The 18330-nt window shown below is 34.0% G+C and overlaps 2 protein-coding genes across 2 annotated transcripts; both read left to right on the top strand.

The window, feature by feature from the left end:
- The first annotated feature begins 4167 nt into the window (after nucleotides 1-4167).
- Nucleotides 4168-11266, top strand: LOC108559366 (carbonic anhydrase 2). The gene is made up of 5 exons (XM_017916621.1): nucleotides 4168-4373; nucleotides 7805-7972; nucleotides 8031-8172; nucleotides 10488-10824; nucleotides 10988-11266. The coding sequence occupies exons 1-5, from the start codon at nucleotides 4301-4303 to the stop codon at nucleotides 11123-11125; spliced, it is 858 nt and encodes a 285-aa protein (XP_017772110.1). The 5' UTR covers nucleotides 4168-4300; the 3' UTR covers nucleotides 11126-11266.
- Nucleotides 11267-14689: 3423 nt separating this feature from the next.
- LOC108559322 (carbonic anhydrase 1-like) lies at nucleotides 14690-15950 on the top strand. Its single transcript, XM_017916564.1, has 4 exons — nucleotides 14690-14936; nucleotides 14992-15239; nucleotides 15296-15445; nucleotides 15579-15950. Exons 1-4 carry the CDS (start codon nucleotides 14690-14692, stop codon nucleotides 15948-15950), a joined length of 1017 nt encoding a protein of 338 aa, XP_017772053.1.
- Nucleotides 15951-18330: the final 2380 nt, after the last annotated feature.

Raw genomic sequence — 18330 nt, 5'->3', positions numbered from 1 at the left:
ATCGAATCGAGCGGGTTCATCGAGCTGACGTGTCAACAAAACATTGGATCATCTCTCCGATTCAATTTCCTAGTTTACCAAAAACGGAACCGCGCCAAAAATTCTTTTCATCGTATTCTTTCAAACGAAATTATTTATTTGTTTTTGCGCGTCGAATGCATTATGTAACAAATTTCACTGGGTGACTCACATTCGGCCGGACGTGCGACTCTAGTTCCATTGCACGTAACATTCCTAAACTAATCAGCTTCATTAACACCGATTAATCCGCTCTGCTTCAGCGAATCCACAATGTTTGCTTTTCGCATTTCCAAATTTTATGACAATCTGAGTTGAATAACATTTTAACACGGCTTTATCTGATCGTTATTGCGTTTCCAAGATTCCAATATTCAGATAAGATTACGAGATTACGCACTAAACGAAATCAATAATACATTAATTTGCAACATTCCTTTATTTAATCTATCTATACTGTTAATAATATAATAGCAATTTGCGCTAAAATCTACATAGTGTCATAACAGATCGATATTAGTTTTATCAGAATTACATGGGGTGACATTACAAAAAATCGTTTATCATCAATAAAAAATAAATAATAAAAACATCAGTATACTTGAAATCATCAATACAACAGTAATACATGTTTTGGGTCAAAAGGGCATCAAACATTTAATCATTCAGCTCAATTTCAAGGTTGATGATATATTGATGTTTTTGATAAGTATTTAAAAAAAAACATATTTTCAAATTTGACTGTCAAAGTGTTATCTTTGACTGATAAAAAACTAATTAACTTCAAAGTTAGTAGTATTTTCAACTTACAACTAACTTTATCAACTATGAGGATAGTTTGTATTTCTGAAATGCAATAAACAAAGTAAAAAAGGATTGTTAAAACGAAATTACATACGTACTTTTTCTTGAAAACGTGACTTTAAATAAACATTATTCATTTAAAAAAGAAAAATAACCAGCGGTTTCTTGCGTGGTGAAACCGCGGAGGATTCCGAATTATGTAAAATATTTCCAACTATCACACAATCTGGGGATTTTTTTTTCCTTGTTTGTACAAGAAATTGCGTAATAAGTGAATGGCAATTATTTATTATTATTAATTTTTTTTTCCACCACTAATCTGAATTTGAAATCAGTTAATCCGTTTCATCGCGTTATCGGTGACCTCGACGATTTTCGCGTCGCCACGCATTTTCACGACATGTCTACAAAAGAATGGATAAAGATTAATCCTTAACTGCATTCAAGATTGCTTACGTAGTAAATAACAATTAAATAGAAATATGTGCTTTTTTAAAATCATATAGGAATTTTGTTTATTGAAATTATTTGGACCTGAAGACAAAAACAAAATATTATGGATATATTTAGGAAGGGATAAGACCTAGTACTATGCCTGTGGAACATTTACTGTCCTTGAAAAGGTTTTCAATATATTGTACAATCTACAATAATAATACACGTAATTTGAAATGTTTAGAAAGGTGAAATCTATTATTTTTTTTGGACAGATTTAATTCCTTCGAGGGTTTTTCCAAATCTCGCTTAAATTACTCGGTATTTAAATGTGACTCAACAATTATTATTTTTTTTTTTCGAAGAAATAGCTCCAATTGTTATTCGTTTAGCAATGCTGCATAACGAAAATAAAAAATTAAAAGAAAAAAAAAATTGCGGTCCATCCAAGGACGCCGAGAAAACGTTCGGCAAATTGGACTATCCGTACTTTTCCATCGCTCTGGGCGATCTTCCTTCCTTTTTTTTTTTTGGTTGGTTGGTTGTTATTTTGTGAGGTGACCAAGGAAACTGTAATTGGCTAAAGTCGCCTACTGCGATTTCAAGAACCATTACCTATCTTATGATGAGTCAAAAGAGACGGACAGGTCACGTGTATCGGAAATAGGAATAATAACGAGCTAGGCCAGCGTACATAAGTGTTTGTTTATCACATAGCCGGCTTCGCGCATACTACATACATCATACTTGGATCCAAGGACGTTTCGGAGGAGCACGTGATGTCCAAACAAATTGATCCTCGCGAGCGCACATAGCAGGGAATTATCAGATCGGATGGAAGGAGACGGATATCGTTCTGACAAATGCTTCGCAGTTGCATGGAAAGAGAAAGAGCGAGTGAGAATCGAGGTAATTCCTCTGATTAACATTAACCACCGCGGTTAATAATTATGTAATTGGTGGACAGCGATTGGATAATGGGAGACGAACCGAACTCGGTCACATGATAGGGATTTCAATTCGTTTCCTCCGCGGCTTTTGCGTTTATCCGCAAATTTGACGATGCATCATTATTATCTAACTAACAAAAAGGAAGCTGTCAATCATTAATTAAGTAAGAAACGTAAAAACAAATATTTACGACCATTGTTTCATTTGGCAAACAAACAGATGATGAATCCCGTTGCAAGTCGATGCATTTCCGAAATTACCTAAAACTGCGTCTATTTTTCGAACCATAGAAGAAAATAGAATTTTGTTACTAGAAATAATCACATTTAAATATAGACCACATGAACTATGCCCGAGGTTTCCTGATGATCTAAGCATACTTAAGTATACAAAAAATATAAACTGTATACTTAAGTTGTAGGAAAATAAACAAATAATGATGTTGCAACGGTAATTGTTTTGAATTCAATCGAAAACAAAATAATAACCAAATCATTAATTAAATTAAACAACGGATTAACCAATACATAAAACGCATCCATATTCCAAGAGATAATCAATATTTAGTAAATTTAATAATTTCATAATAAAAATCTCAATATTAATTAACTATTTTATTTATAGAAAATGCGAGGTAAAATTAAAAAAAAAAACAATGAAACATTAACATATCTTCGAGAGTTCTGTTTGTGCTTCTCTTGAAACCAAGGAAATTGTCATTCAAGGTATCCCCGCAACCGGAGAAAGTGGCTTAAGTCAAGCAAGGAATCCATTGTAATCCAATTAAAAGTAATTACTTCCGATTGTTTTTGATTGATTGCATTCATCCAAATAATGTTGGCGTTGTTTTTAATTTATGTTTACTTAATTTTGTTGATGAATAAATCGCGTTTAATTAAGCGTAGGAAATCATTAAACGAAGATTAATGCAATTGTGAAGACTCTTGTCTGTTACCAGTTTAGCATCATTTAATCATCGCGTCGGGATGAATGAAAACGCGAATTGAGTTAACTTAATTATATTGTTTGTTCAGTTTGTTCTTTGAATCCAATTGCATATAATGTAAACTTATTAAAAGCATTAATTACTGTTTTTTTTTTAAATTTAAGTATCAATAATTTTCAGTAATATTAAAAGTTTTTGTTAAATTATAATTATACAATTAACTTAATTATGTTTATAAAAAATCAATTTAATTTAAATTTATTATTTAAATTGATTAAGTGTGAAGTAATTTTCAATAAACGTTTTTCATTATTTTATCAGATAATTCTACTTGATGTTATTTTAATGGTTCTGACGCAGGTTGTGTTAACAATGATTGCAACAAAGAGTCATTTATCACTTTAGAAAAAAGAAACAAAAAGTTTTTTGATACGAATTTTATCAAGTGTAGAAAATTCACTTTATCAATAAGTTTGTATAATTATAAAAATAAGTAAGTTTTATCATTTAAATCTTGAAATTTCAATAGAGTTCTTAGTGATTTATTTAAATTAATAAAATTTGTAAACAAAATTCGAATCGTTTTGCTTAAATTGCGTCGAGAATATTAAGTATAGCATTGTTGATCCTTGACCAAATTGTTGTAATTGTTTGTAGAGTTCCAATTTTGTTTTCTGCGTTGCAAATTTTTTCTGTAGGTCTTGCATTCGTTGTAGGTTTGTTGATGCATGAAGCTACGGAGTGGAAATGCGTTCTTAGATTAGCATGATTCGATCATAGTTAAGTAATGAAAATTGGTTACTTAAGTCAAATTAATTGGTCGGAGGCCCGTCGAAGGGAAGCATAGAATATGTATAAGAGTGAGCGAGAGGGAGGGAAGTGGAGGAGTGTTGCAAGTCGGAAACTCCATTCAGGTTTCGGTTTGATGACTCGCACCATGCCATGTGCTAAATGTTGATGATATTTGTTGATGGTCTTCGCGCATGTCCGACGCAACGCGCCGCGCCGCTTATTTAGCTCAGTAAATGTTCAGAACTGCTCAGAGAGTTTTCGTTCGGTCGCTGGAGCAGTTTTCAAATCCTCAAGCTGAAGACGCAGCATTATATTTACAAATAATATATATATAAACACGAAGAGGAAAGAATCATGACCGGTTCATCTGTGGTTTCAGGTCTCTCCAAGAACGAATGCTACTGCGCTCCTCCAGACTACAGCCACGGTAAGTCCAAAAACACAGCATCTTTAAAAACAGAGAGGATCAAGACAAACAACAAAATTTATAAATATCAGAAAATAACAATTTGCAAAGCAATTTCGATTCACGTCTCCTCTACAAGAAATAAATACGAAACGAAAAAAAAAACTCTTCACCGGCGGCAAACCGTGGGGGGAAACCCCGCTGTTGCCAGAGCGACAACATCGCGCGATTCGGTGACCTAGACCAGAGTTTCCTATGTTGCGCGCAAACCGTTCCAAGGCCCAACCCTATTTTTAAATCGACTCAACTCAGAAGCACGAACGCACGAAAATGATTTTTTGCAAATTAAATTTCCAATTGGATTAGACCAGAGTTTCCCCTTTCCTTCAGTCACGTTTATATTTCTTTTTTTTCCGCCTCTACTTTGCATACTTTCTCTTTTCCCATCGGAACACATTTTTAATTCATAAGTTCGCATGATCAGAAAACGCGATTGTTTGTTTATTTTTTTTTTCGTAATTTATTAACACCAGCAGCAATTAATTTAAAAATAAATAGCCTTATCGATTATGCACGATCATTAAATAAAAACAACTGATTTCATCGTGGGAGCATTAAAAAAATAATTAATTGTTAAGAAACGCTTGAAAACATATTTCAATTAACTTTTTATTTTTTTCGATGAGGAAAACAATTTTAAGTTGTAACGTCACGTCTATTTTATAATAAAATTTAATTATCTAACAGCAATTTGTAAATCAGTCGAAAATCTATTAGTTTTTTTTTGTTGTTGTTTTTCGGATAATTAAAATGAAATACAAATTTAGCTGTAGCGAAAATAGATTTGATTTTGGTAATTTACTAAAAATACACGTTTGTTAATCCAGTAAAATCCGAAAATTTTAACTATCTCGAGTGAATCCACTTAAACGTATCAAATTTCGAATGATAATTGAATTGATAATTACCGATTTTATTAATATACACAATATCATTTTTTTTTAAATTTTTTTTCGCTACCGCCGCCGCAGCTCATGCCTAAATTAATTTTCTCCACTCTATTTGGTTCCGCTTTCGCCGCTAATTCTAATCATTTGCTCAAATTAACAAAATCGATGTTGTTTGCTCGACGCATACCAATTTTACGTTCCTCCCAATACGCTTAAAATTCAAAAGTTCAATCAACTTTTTAAAATCGCAACAAATAACATTAACTTTTACTAAAAAACGTTAATTACTTTAAATAATTTAAATTACTCATATTAATAAATTCAAACACGTGCATTTTCTATTCATTAATAACAGATTTATTTCTTATGCTAAATTATTTAATTTTGTTAAAATATCCTTGTATTACATTAAATTGATAACTTCAGTAATCACAATAGTTATTGTTTAATTTAAGTAACAATAATGTTTTTGTCACATGTTTTCTCGCTTAAGTCACGTTCTGTTTTGATCATTTAATCGAACACTCTCAAACCAATTCTACAATACTCGTTACATGTTAAAATTATATTATTTGCATATAATATTCACTAAATTAATTGAAACATTTAACATTAACTTAATTTATTTCACATTTTAATAACTTAAGTCACGTTCTGTATTTATTGTTGTTGTTGTTCGTTTATTTAAATGCACGATTAATATTCGCATCACAACTTAAGTTGTATTAACTTTAGTAACGAATTAAATTACAACTGAATTAACTGCATGCACGTAACCGAATTAACTTGCCGTCAGTTTACGTTACTTAACTTTTTCTCTTGCTTCAAAGTTTAGTTTGCTACAACTTTTTACACCGCTTAAGTCAAAGTGAATGTAAGTATTATCGATGTACGTGTTGCGTTATTTCGTGCATTTCATTAATAAAAAAAAAAACAATACAACAATTAGTAATGAAGGAACACCAGCAAAAAGTAATAATTGAAATTTTATTGATTTGTAATTTAATTTAATTTTCTCAATGAAAGTGAAAGTGAAATAATCACGATCACTCATGATAAATAAATTGAAGCAAATACGAAACTAATCTATCTAATGAATTACATAAATACGCCATTTCCTATGGATTATCTCGTTAGTGAAGAAACGACAGAGGCAAACAAAACATCGTGCGTTTCTGCTAATTGAAAGGTAAACAGTTGCAGTGTAAACTAGCTAATTTGTACTAATTAGAAGTAAGCAATCAATCTGGAAATGCTCGGGGAGTAAATTAAATTTGCATCGGATCGAATTCGAATATAGGGTCAGTCTGCAGATATAAATTACCTGAGTTATCTTCATAGGAAAATTGATAAGTTATCCAAAAAAAAAAAGTAGTTCAAGATAAATACCAGTTGATAAGAATGTTGCGATAAAGTGTATAGTAAATTAACTTTAGTAATAGTAAATGGTTTATTTCTTGTCATCTGCATTACACGGCTGTCCTTGCTGATACCAACATTTTATTACCTGGTCCGTCTATTTACCTATTTATTTCTTATCGTTATGCATTTACTTAAAGCATTATTATTTGCATTCAAAGCTATTTTTTTTTAAAACATGTTTGGGTATTTCAAAATTTATTTAAATTTTACTTAAGTTAAGCTTATTTCAATGTTCTAATTGGATTTGTTAACTCATTTATCTGATGTTAGTAAAAATCGGTAATTTGTATGTAAGAAGAGTGAGAATAGATGGCTTTGGAAAATTATAATTTAATAAAAAAAACGAAAGTTGCAAATGCCAAAGTTGACGTTGGTGGAGGAAATGTTTTATCGGACGAAACGGAAATGAGAGAGTCTTCGAATTGTAAAGACTGCGAAGCATCTGCTGTGGATGTGAGTAATTTGAACAAAGATTCTCGATCTCAAGAATGCAGTAAGTAAAATATATTATTTGTTCCACTAAAATTTTTCAAACAATTTCTTGATTGTTGTTTTACCAACATTGCAAATTTGAATAAATTAAACAATTGATAATCACATAAGTATTTAAAAAAAAAAAGAAGTTATATCTAAACAAAATTTTGTTAATAAATTTATTTGTATTTCATTAATTAAAATATTTTTTAATTATTTAATTAAATTTTAACGATATTGGGATAAAAATTAGTTCTAAATGGCTGAGAAATTATTAAAAAAAAAATGTTTAGTACAATAGTAAACTTAATTAACTTCCTAAGTATGAAACGTGTATTGTTGGCTTTGTACCAAAATAAAACGATGTGGCAATAAATAAACAGCATTGAACTGAATATGTTGCTTATGGCAATGATCAGACTTTTCTATTCTCACTCTTGTACACTCTTCTTTCTTTAGAAAAAGAAAACGCTTTAAAAGAGAGCATTGCACTTATTTACGTCGAAAAAATGATCAACGAGATGAACAAATTAATTATGCATCATTAATTCATGGTGAAGAACTGCTGCAACGCAAAATGTTGACAATTGTTTTGATCGTTTCCAGATGAAGATGCCCATATTATGGTGGAGGAGTGGCGGTTGCAGAGCGTGCAGTCTCCGATCGAGCTGAAACACGAGGAGAGCAATGCTTATGACCACTTCGAGCCGCTCGAGTTCCACGGACATTGGGACAACGAGGGCACGGCCACGTTCACGAACAATGGCTATACTGGTACGAAGATGATCAAAGGTTAAACTACAGAATCCTCATGTTAATTGTTTGTTTATAGCGACTTTGCGGTTTGCTGACAGGGAGATGCCTGTTCTTTTTGGCGGGCCTTTACACGAGGACAAATACGTTTTCGAACAGCTCCACTTCCACTGGAGTGAGGATGACCATAGCGGCTGTGAACACATCTTCGAAGGAAAAGCGTAAGAATCATTTAATTATATAAGTATAAGATTATAGCACAACTTGGATATTTGTCTATTTCAAACTACATAATATTTCAATACCTTTCATTGAATTATATTATTGTTACTTCAATTTGAATATCTATTTTTTTTAAATAAGAACTATTAAAACTTCCTTCTTTGTTGGAACACGGAAATACCTTCAATTTAATTGAAAGTTTATAATCTTCTTAGAATGGTTTCTTTTTACAAGAAAGCAAGAATTATTAAAGTAAGTGGGTTTACCCACTTACGAAACGTATTTTTACTAAATTAAGAACGAAATTTAATCACCTAAACACTAGTCGTGTCAAATTATCCGCTGCAGTTTTTTTTTGTTGTTGTTACGTAAAAGCGAGAAAAAAAGTTTTATTATTATTGTAATATGATAGCTCAATGACCCGAGATACATTTGATGACTTACGTAACTCTCATATTGCAACACTAAGCTTGTATTCTCAAACAAGAGTTTATGCAATAATGGTAGGAAACACCGTTGAATCATTTTGGAATGCAAACAATTGGTATTAATATCGAGGAAACGTGCTTCCTGATTTTATTTCCTATTTTTTTTATCTTTGAAAATCTACTATTTGATTTACGGTTTCATATATTGTCATATGTTAAATGTAGCATGTAATTAATTAAACAGTGGGACAGGTCCAAGGTCTTCGTTAAAAGAGCTTCGAAATGCTGTAACTTTCGCATCGAGAAGGTCGTTTATCCGAAAACGATATCAACAAAAACATACTTTCGTTTGTAAGAAACTTGGTCCTTGTGAATTATGAATCATCGAAGATGAAGTTTGCAAATATATCTTAGAATTCGTTTTTAATGATATGCGAGGATATTGTAAGATTTACAGGAAGGAGTGTGCGTTGAATACAGGAAGGAGTTTTCGTTTAAATGACAAGGACTTTCGACGCGAATCAATTGTGTTGTATAATTAATTGTTTTCTGATCTCATTTTTGATATATTAATGCTTAAAAGAGAAAGGTTAAAAAAACATCTTTGAAATAGACTTATTTTAACAATTAAAGTTAAGAAGATTTGAGATGAAATACTCATTAGAAATTCATTTCGAAAGTGGTTGATCTTTTTTTTTTGGGGATTGAAGATTATAATTGTGGTGTGTCAAGACGTGTTGACGAAGGATGGAAGTACCTGAAACTACTTATTTTTTAATCCTCAAACAAGAAATTGTGGCATCTCTTAAAAGATTAATATCTAAATATTTAAAAGGAAGGTTTGAGGATTTTAGAAGCAGATTTATATTCATGATTTAAAAGAAGGGGGGCATGGATTAGGTTTTAAAAATTTCAGATAATTTGGTTATTTATGTTCTTTCTATTTTAATTATATGTTATTGTGTTTTTTATTACTGTGTTCAAAACACTTTATTGCAAGGTTCCTTTTTTAGGCTAAAGGTTAATTTTATATGGTTTTGATTCATTTTCATAATTCGCATTAAGAGCGAAAATTGCAGACGTTTCTTATTTTTGATTACAGAAACAACGTGTGATTTAGATTTATTATTGTTAATCGGAAGAAAAGTCCGAATAAACCCTTGGCACAGTTATCCATTGATTAATAAATGTAGTTGCAAATTATCTTTACTCAGATTGATTATAAATACACAATTAGAAGGAACCTGAAGGTCGGAAAAACGAGAAGGAAGTACTTTGATCTACTTATATCATTCGATATAATAATAGACTGTGATTACCTCAGTGAAACAATCAATTCTATTGAAGCGACAATAACACACTAAAAAAATATGTGACAACTCGAAGTGAAAAAAAAGGACTTCGAATTCAGGTCAAAGTAATCTTGTGTCTTGTATCAATGACAAAAGAATCCGTCCGTCCGCTTGTATAACTCGATTAGTCTTAAACGTGTGCACGGAAAAGAATTATAATAAATGCGTGATTATTGCTGTAATCATAATGCGAGACCTTCGATGTCGACTGATTTTGCATACGATGAGAACGTTTGCATTGGAAAACACGCGCTCGTGCGTTGCCCACTTTCTACACGAGACAACAACAACAACAACAGCAGGTCGCATCATCGAGGTGCAACAACATTTTCCCACGATTCTCACTAAAAAAGGTCGTAAGATGAGCTTCTTCTAACTCTCTTTTCGCTGATCCAAAATGTTCATAAAAAAACAAATTCTTCACAATAACATCTTGTGACTATAAATGATCAAAATAATAAGGTGTAGGAAAAGTAGCTATTATACTATGTGTTATTATAGTATTTAATAATAGATTAATTTTTATTGTTTTAGTTTTTCAATGGAAGCTCATGCGGTGCATTACAATCAGAAGTACGGGACTTTTGGGGAGGCAGTGTCCAAGCACGATGGACTTGCGGTGGTGGCTTTCTTCTTGACCGCTACCGATGACTTCGAAAACGAATGCTTCAACAAGCTGAGCGAGGCCGTGAAGAACATCGTGAAGATCGACTCTACGACGTCGGTTCGCGCCGACTGCTTGACTTGGATTAAGGAGGAAGCTCAGTGCAAGGGCTACTACACCTATCAAGGCTCCTTGACCACTGAACCCTATAACGAGAGCGTCACTTGGATCCTCTATCCGACTCCCATACATATCTCACGACAACAGGTAAGAGAAATACAGAAGGTGGCACAACGGAGAAAACTCCAACGATTGATATTTTGTGAAAAACAAAATGGAAATTATATGAATCAAGCTAATAATTCCTTTAAATTCATATATAGAAGAATAATTGCATTTATGTAAATTCATAACGTTGTTTATGTTACAGGTGGATAACTTTAGGGAGATGAAGTCCACGCCGTGCGAACAGCATAACATCGTGAATAACGTGAGGCCACTCCAAGCAGCACACCCCGACAAGAAGTTGGATCTGATTTACGCACGTTCACACAAGAAGAGCGAATAACCGACCTATCCTTACCATACTATTTATATTATTATTTTTTTTTCTCTAATTTTATTCTTTGGAACTAACTTCATTATTTCTTTATAAGAATTAATCGTTGTTTGTAGAGAGACAAGCGTACTGCAATTTGTATTCTTTTTAAATACGAAAGTGTTATGATATATTTATGTGAAGTAGAAAATGTTAGTATATATATATATATATAAATTATATAAATATTTTTATAAATATTGGTGGAAGGTTATAGACGAGCATGTAGACAATATACAAAAATAAAATCAATTATTGTTGATTCTTGCATGAACCTGTCTCGTCGCTGCTATTTGTTGATACCTTGTCGAAACCAATGGTGGAATCGTAGTAAGGCAGATGCGTGATTTCTTCGTCGTCGTCGCGTGGGCTGTCGCAAATACAGACCATTTCTTCTTCGAGATCATCGATGAATTCAACTGTAGTGTCTCCATCGATGCTCGTCTGCAAGTTCCTATCCAAAATCACCTCTTCGGGCGTCATCGTTGTGGACATCTCTTGAGTATCCGGCGGGAACGGTTGAGTAGGTACTGCGTACATAGCACCCTCGGTTTTCGGTTTAAGCACATCACGTTTCGGGTAGTAAGCCTTCAGAACCGACCACAAACTTGAATCGCTCTCCTTGAGATCCGGTTTCTCCTTGGGCACTAACTTAAGAACGCTCCTGATCCTCTCAACTTTACCCGACTTCAGGGTTTGCGAAATGACCTTCTTCAAGTCGAAAACTCGCATATCAATCATCGAATCGTTTCTCAGCGGATCGTACTGGCTGTTGTGGATCCTCTGCAATATGTTATGTGGAATCTCTGGATTCGGTAGAAGATCAAAAGATACGATCATATCGTCTATCGCTTTACCCAGATTCGTGTAGAAAATCATGTACATGCTGTCGTTGTACTCTTTCTGCAAATTTTCCGGTATGAAGATCTCCTCGTCTGGTTCAGTCTCCTCGAGGATTTCCTCCAAATCGGTTAACATCGAAACTCGAGAAGCCGTTGTTTTAGTCTTCTCGCTTAACGATTTACTTTTCTTCTTCTCTTTCCCTTTCTTAGCCTTTTTATCCTTGCCTTTGCCTTTTCCCTTGGTGGATCCTTTTTTGCTGGCAACGATACCGTGGTACGCGTTGTAACGTTTGGTGTACTCATCCAAGGGAATCTCTTTGGTCCATTCGGGAGCTTCTTTGTCTATCTTTTTTGTATACGGCTCAGAAAACACGCGATTCTCAACAACTACTTCATTGGCTATCTCATCGAAAACCCTCATTCGCTCCAGATAATACCGATCGCGACTTTTTGGTAACAATCTTTGCACGTCAATCGAATCCTCGAGTATCACAACCTCTTCGCAAATCCGGTCGATATAAGTGCAGAGAATAGTGTAAGCGACGTTCATCCTATCGAAACGTTCGTTCTTCCATGATTTCGGAGATTCCAATTTCTCAATGATATCCTCCAAATGATCGCCTAGTGTCTTAGGCAATGGTTCCCTTACAGGCTCGACGATCAAATCGACTTTACCCTTCTTTTTTCCTTTTTTTCCATCTTTACCTTCTTTACTTTTCTTGGAACTATCTTTAGACTTTTTACCTTTGGATTTTGGCGATTTTGCACCACCCGTCTTACCTTTTTTACCTTTACCTTTGACATCTCTCGTCCAGAAACACTCAACTTTATCGTCGATTTCTTTGTGCTTCGTTTTACAAACCTCGATCTTGTCTAAAATATCCTCCAGTTCTTTCTCATACTGCTGTTCCTTGTCGAAAACCTCCCTATCGTGAGTTACAGCCCTCAATGTATCCAACTTATAATCCCAGCACTCGGGATGCTGCTCCAATCGAACATCTTCGTAAAACGCCTCCAGCTCATCAACCACTTTCTTATCATACAAATACTTGGGACGAAAGTGCATCGGGTCGTAAATGGAGTTAACCGCCTCGAAGACAGTCGCCTTATCGTAAGTGTACACCATGATTTCAGCAGGTTTAAGCGGTATCTTCTTGGTTATATCCTGAAGTACTTCTTTGATCAACCTGGAGCGAATTTGATTCTCCAGACGAGCCGTGATGCGATGAAATTCATCTTCCATATTTTTCTGTGAATTCGCGTCGACTTGCACCAATACCTTCAACTTGTTGTGCCAAAGATCAGGATTTAAAATCATCTCGTAAGTTTGAGAATACTGCGCGCAGATCTTGGATTTAAACCAAATCGGATAATGGTACTTTTCCCCGGGTAGAAGAATCTTTATGTTCTGATCATTGTAGAAGGCGCGTTTCTGATCCCCCTTCGGTTTGATTAAGTCTTTCATCAGTTTTTCAATTACGACTTCCTTAAAGTAAAAACGTAATGCCAAATTACTGCAGTTCTCTAATTGCATGTAGATTGTTTCCAGTTGGGTGCAGCTTGCTCCTTCGAGATACAAGGTTTTCGAGATCACCCCTTCACTGTTAGAGTACAGTTTGATGTCGTCGATTTTGAAGAAGCATTTGGGTTGGATCGGTTCATCTTCGTCGCTGCTTATAATGCTCTGGGTGGGTCTGTAAATAGGTTTTGGAATTGGAATTTCCATCAGACGATTACCGACAATCATCATGTTTGCAATGTCCGGCTTATGAGGTTGTATAAGAGGGACATTCTCGTCGTGCAGTCTGTACCACAAGTAATGGGCATTCCCCCAGTTCGCTCTTCTATTGCTCTCCACGTGTTTCTCCACTCCAACGACCTCGGGCACTTTCACATACTCAATGTCTGGTATCAAATACTTTTCCTCTTTGGTCATCGTCGTGAAGTAGGTCTGGCATAGGTCCATCTGATGCAGAGCTGTTGGACACTTCCAGAAGGCCGGGTTTCCTCGATATCGGTCTTGCGGGTTCGGTATGTTCAGATACTGCACAACCATCTGGTCCTCTTTGAATTCCCTTATCTTCTCGTGGGCATTCATTAAAACCTCGCACTTTCTCCTCTTTGTCGCCATCGCGATCTTCTCGTACATCTCCTTACGCATCTTCATCCATTTTCTCCAATTCACCAGCCGACTGTCCTCTTCCACCACATGCTTATGGCATTTGCATTTATAGTGCTTTGGACACAGATGATGAGGAAAATCAGTTACAGACATAATTCAAACTATTAATTAGGCACTTATGACAAATTATATAATATTTTCAATAGTTGCGTAACAACGAAGTACAATATATAAAGTAAACTAAATACAACTCAACTAAATACAAAACAAACTCTTTAGGAAATAGCATTTTCTAAAAATAATGGTATTTTCAAATTTTTAAATATTGGTATTTTAAATTAAATTCAAATTTTGTTTTAGAATGTAAAATCTTAATTTACTTAATAAATATATCCTATATAATGATGATTCTATATTGAAGTGTATATAATTTCAGATGATCGTAGTATATATTGACTATTACGTTGGAATTGAAAAGACAAGATCCAGTAAAAATGAACTGTTTTATCTGACTGTCGTTGTCAGATCGCATTGTAGTGCGACTCTAAATTCCTCGTATACTTGAGAATAATGGCTTCAGAAATAGCAATTGACGATGAGTATTCTATTGGTAACACGAGCACCACCGAGATCGAAGATCTTCCGATTCACGAGGGTGTACAAAAGGTCTTGGATCTGGTGCACAACTGCACCGTTTACGAATCACCAATAGACATCCACATTCCTAACACGGTGAAGCTGGAACTACCCCCGTTGACCTGGCATCATCTGGAGTTGCCACCGAAGAAAGTGAAACTGACAAACACAGGACACACAAGTAAATGCCCCACGTTTTCATCGGTTTTATCGAAATCGTTTTTACGTGTTTTCAGTTATCCTGAGCGCCAAATGGTTACAGGAACGACCGTATCTTTCGGGAGGACCGTTCTTGGGCAATTACGTGTTCTCGCAATTGCATTTCCATTGGGGCGCCAATAACATGGAAGGGAGCGAACATACGATCAGTGGATGTCAGCAGCCTCTAGAGATGCACGCCGTCTTCTTCAAAAGCTGCTATCTCACTCAAGAGAGCGCTTTAAAAAAGAAAGATGGGATGTGCGTCATAGCATTTCTTTTCAACGTATACCATTTACTAAAATCCTTTAATCTCTTATAATGTTCGAATGAATTTTCCAGCTTCAAGATGAACCAAATCCAGCCATAGACATTTTAACGGATGCAATTGAAAGCATTCGCGAACCTCATACTTCCTACCGACTGCAATCTTTTCCTCTGACCACGTATTTAAAGCCATTTCTAGACGATTACTTTATGTACTTGGGTTCAGTAAATACGGCTTCGTGCATTCACCTGATTCTTTGGTTGATCTCACGTGAACCGATAGGAATTTCCATAGATCAAGTATTACACAGTATTGTATGAGAACATATGTAATTTATAAGAACTGTAACATTTTCAGATGGAAGTTTTCCGTTCTCTTTTGGATGCTAACTACGAACCTCTTCATCGCAACTTCCGAGAAGTGCAGCCCATGTTCGATCGCACAGTTTACCATGCGAATCCTTCAGGTTTCCTTCACAGAACTATGCTCATACTGCAGAAACCAGTGAACACAAAGAACATACAAAGTCCACAACAAGTTAACAAGTATCCAAGGTCATCCAAGGAATATGTAGGAGCGACGATCTTCAGAACTGAAGTTGTGGTGGATCCATACAAGAACGATAGAACTGATGCTAAAGAATCAAAAACATATACAATGAATGCGAAGATCAACGTTGATCCAAAGATATTGGAAAAAATTAAGCTGGCCCAAAACAAACAAAAATAAACATTATTAAATTTATTAAATTTGCAATTATCTAGTGGGATTCACAAAAAAACTAAAGACATCGAAAATCATTGTTTCTCGGTTACGTAAAAACATTATACAACTGATTTTCATTGCAACCCCAGAAAGGTAGTAAAAGTATTTATTTTTTCAGGAAGACTCATTTCCAATGCCCATGAATCTGAAAATACCGAAAATTTTAAATTGCAGTTCATGAAAATTCAGGCAGATGTTTCTGCTTGACATAATTAAAATGCATATAACTGGAAAAATAATTTGCATTTAACTTAATAGACTGAAGTAATAAAATAAGATTCATTAAATCACTATTTTAATACTTTGGTTTATGTAAACTAATACGATTTGAAGGAATTGGATTTTGTGCAGCGCCAAAATGGCCGAACTATAACCTTTGCTCTTTTGCTAACAGATGGCAATAGCTACAACAAAACGGAAAAATTCATTCTACGCCTAAAGTGCAGGCAACCAATCATGTATATAACTTTTTGTGAACAAATAGAAAAATAACGTCTTGGAAAATGGCTTGTATTTTCGTATAAAACAACTCCCAGAAGATTTTTGGACATGGATGTTAATCTTTAATATACACAGATTAGAATGAGCTTAAATATAGGTTTGTAGCTGCAACGGCGTCTTCATAATCAATTAACAAACTTTCGCATTTTACTAATGACATATGGTAAAATAACGACTTCGAAAATGGCTTGTATTTTTGTATACAGTAACTCCCAGAAGATTTTTAGACATGGATGTTGATCTTGAATATACAGATATTAAAACCAGCTTAATTATAAGTTTGTAGCTGCAATGGCCTTTTCAGAATTAAATTACAAACTTACTGGATATTCAATTTTTTTCTAAATTGTAGTTTAAGAAAATTCCGGCAGATAAGTCTGCTTGACTTAATTAAATTGCATATAACTGAAAAAATAATTAACATTTAACTTAGTAGACTGAAGTAAAATATAAGATTAATTAAATCACTACTTTCAATATTTTGTTTTATGTAAACTACTTCGATTTGAAGGAATTGGATTTTGTGCAGCGCCGAAATGGCCGAACTACAACCTTTGCTCTTTTGCTAACAGATGGCAATAGCTACTACAAAAACGAAATATTCATTCTACGCCTAAAGTGCAGGCAACCAATCATGCATATAACTTTTTTTGAACAAATAGAAAAATAACGTCTTGGAAAATGGCTTGTATTTTCGTATAAAACAACTCCCAGAAGATTTTTGGACATGGATGTTAATCTATACACAGATTAGAATGAGCTTAAATATAACTTTGTAGCTTCAACGGCGTCTTCATAATTAATTAACAAACTTTCGCATTTTACTAATGATATATGGTAAAATAACGTTTTCAAAAATTGCTTGTATTTTCGTATACAGTAACTCCCAGAAGAATTTTTAGTATGGATGTTAATCTTTAATATACACAGATGAAAATGAGCTTAAATATAGGTTTGTAGCTGCAACGGCGTCTTCATAATTAAGTAACAAACTTTCGCATTTTACTAATGACATATGGTAAAATAACGTATTCGAAAATGGCCTGTAGTTTCGTATACAACAACTCCCAGAAGATTTTTAGACATGGATGTTGATCTTGAATATACAAATATTAAAACGAGCTTAATTATAAGTTTTTAGCTGCAACGGCGTCTTTATAATTAATTAACAAACTTTCGCATTTTACTAATGACATATGGTAAAATAACGTCTTCAAAAATGGCCTGTAGTTCCGTATACAACAACTCCCAGAAGATTTTTCGACAAGGATGTTGATCTTGAATATACAGAGATTAAAATAATCATAAACGCAGGTTTATAGCTACCTTGTTAAATTAGTTAAATACAGAAATATGCATTTTAATTAAGTCAACCAGAGTCATCTGCGGGAATTTTATGGAATTACAAATTTGTCAGAACAAACGCTCGATAACCAATCAGAATCGTCCGTTTGTAAGAGTACAGTTACCTCTTCGCTACTCATTGTCTCCTGGTATAAATCGAAATTTTCGGTCGTTTTCGAGCGCAATGAGGGGGCGTCATGCGTTTCGACTTGCAAAAACCGCGGACACATTAAACCTTAATAACTTTCTTATTAATTGACCAAAATTTATGTATTTTATAGCAAACGAAAGCGAATTAATCATTCTTTAGAACTATCAATTTCAAATATATATGAGAATAATCTTTTATTTATATATATTATTTAATTCTTGATATAGCTTCACGTTATTTAAATTAATCGATCACCACTCGTGCTAATTAAACTATCAAATACGGAAATTATAGACAAAACTACAACTTTTCAAATGAGCTATCTTTCGGCATTGTGATTTGCTTGGT

The sequence above is a fragment of the Nicrophorus vespilloides genome, unplaced genomic scaffold, assembly GCF_001412225.1.
Source record: "Nicrophorus vespilloides isolate i.1.1-1 unplaced genomic scaffold, Nicve_v1.0, whole genome shotgun sequence".
Classification (NCBI taxonomy): domain Eukaryota; kingdom Metazoa; phylum Arthropoda; class Insecta; order Coleoptera; family Silphidae; genus Nicrophorus; species Nicrophorus vespilloides.
Note: the sequence above shows the minus strand (reverse complement) of the source record. Positions and strands in the feature narration are given on the sequence as shown.

Bases quoted from the DNA above. Each gene is read 5' to 3' on its own strand.
- LOC108559322 (XM_017916564.1), top strand. From the start codon at position 14,690: ATGGCTTCAGAAATAGCAATTGACGATGAGTATTCTATTGGTAACACG. The intron at 14,937-14,991 runs GTAAATGCCCCA...ACGTGTTTTCAG, and splicing joins GACAAACACAGGACACACAA to TTATCCTGAGCGCCAAATGG. The intron at 15,446-15,578 runs GTAAATACGGCT...TAACATTTTCAG, and splicing joins ACTTTATGTACTTGGGTTCA to ATGGAAGTTTTCCGTTCTCT.
- LOC108559366 (XM_017916621.1), top strand. From the start codon at position 4,301: ATGACCGGTTCATCTGTGGTTTCAGGTCTCTCCAAGAACGAATGCTAC. The intron at 4,374-7,804 runs GTAAGTCCAAAA...GATCGTTTCCAG, and splicing joins TCCTCCAGACTACAGCCACG to ATGAAGATGCCCATATTATG. The intron at 7,973-8,030 runs GTACGAAGATGA...GTTTGTTTATAG, and splicing joins CACGAACAATGGCTATACTG to CGACTTTGCGGTTTGCTGAC.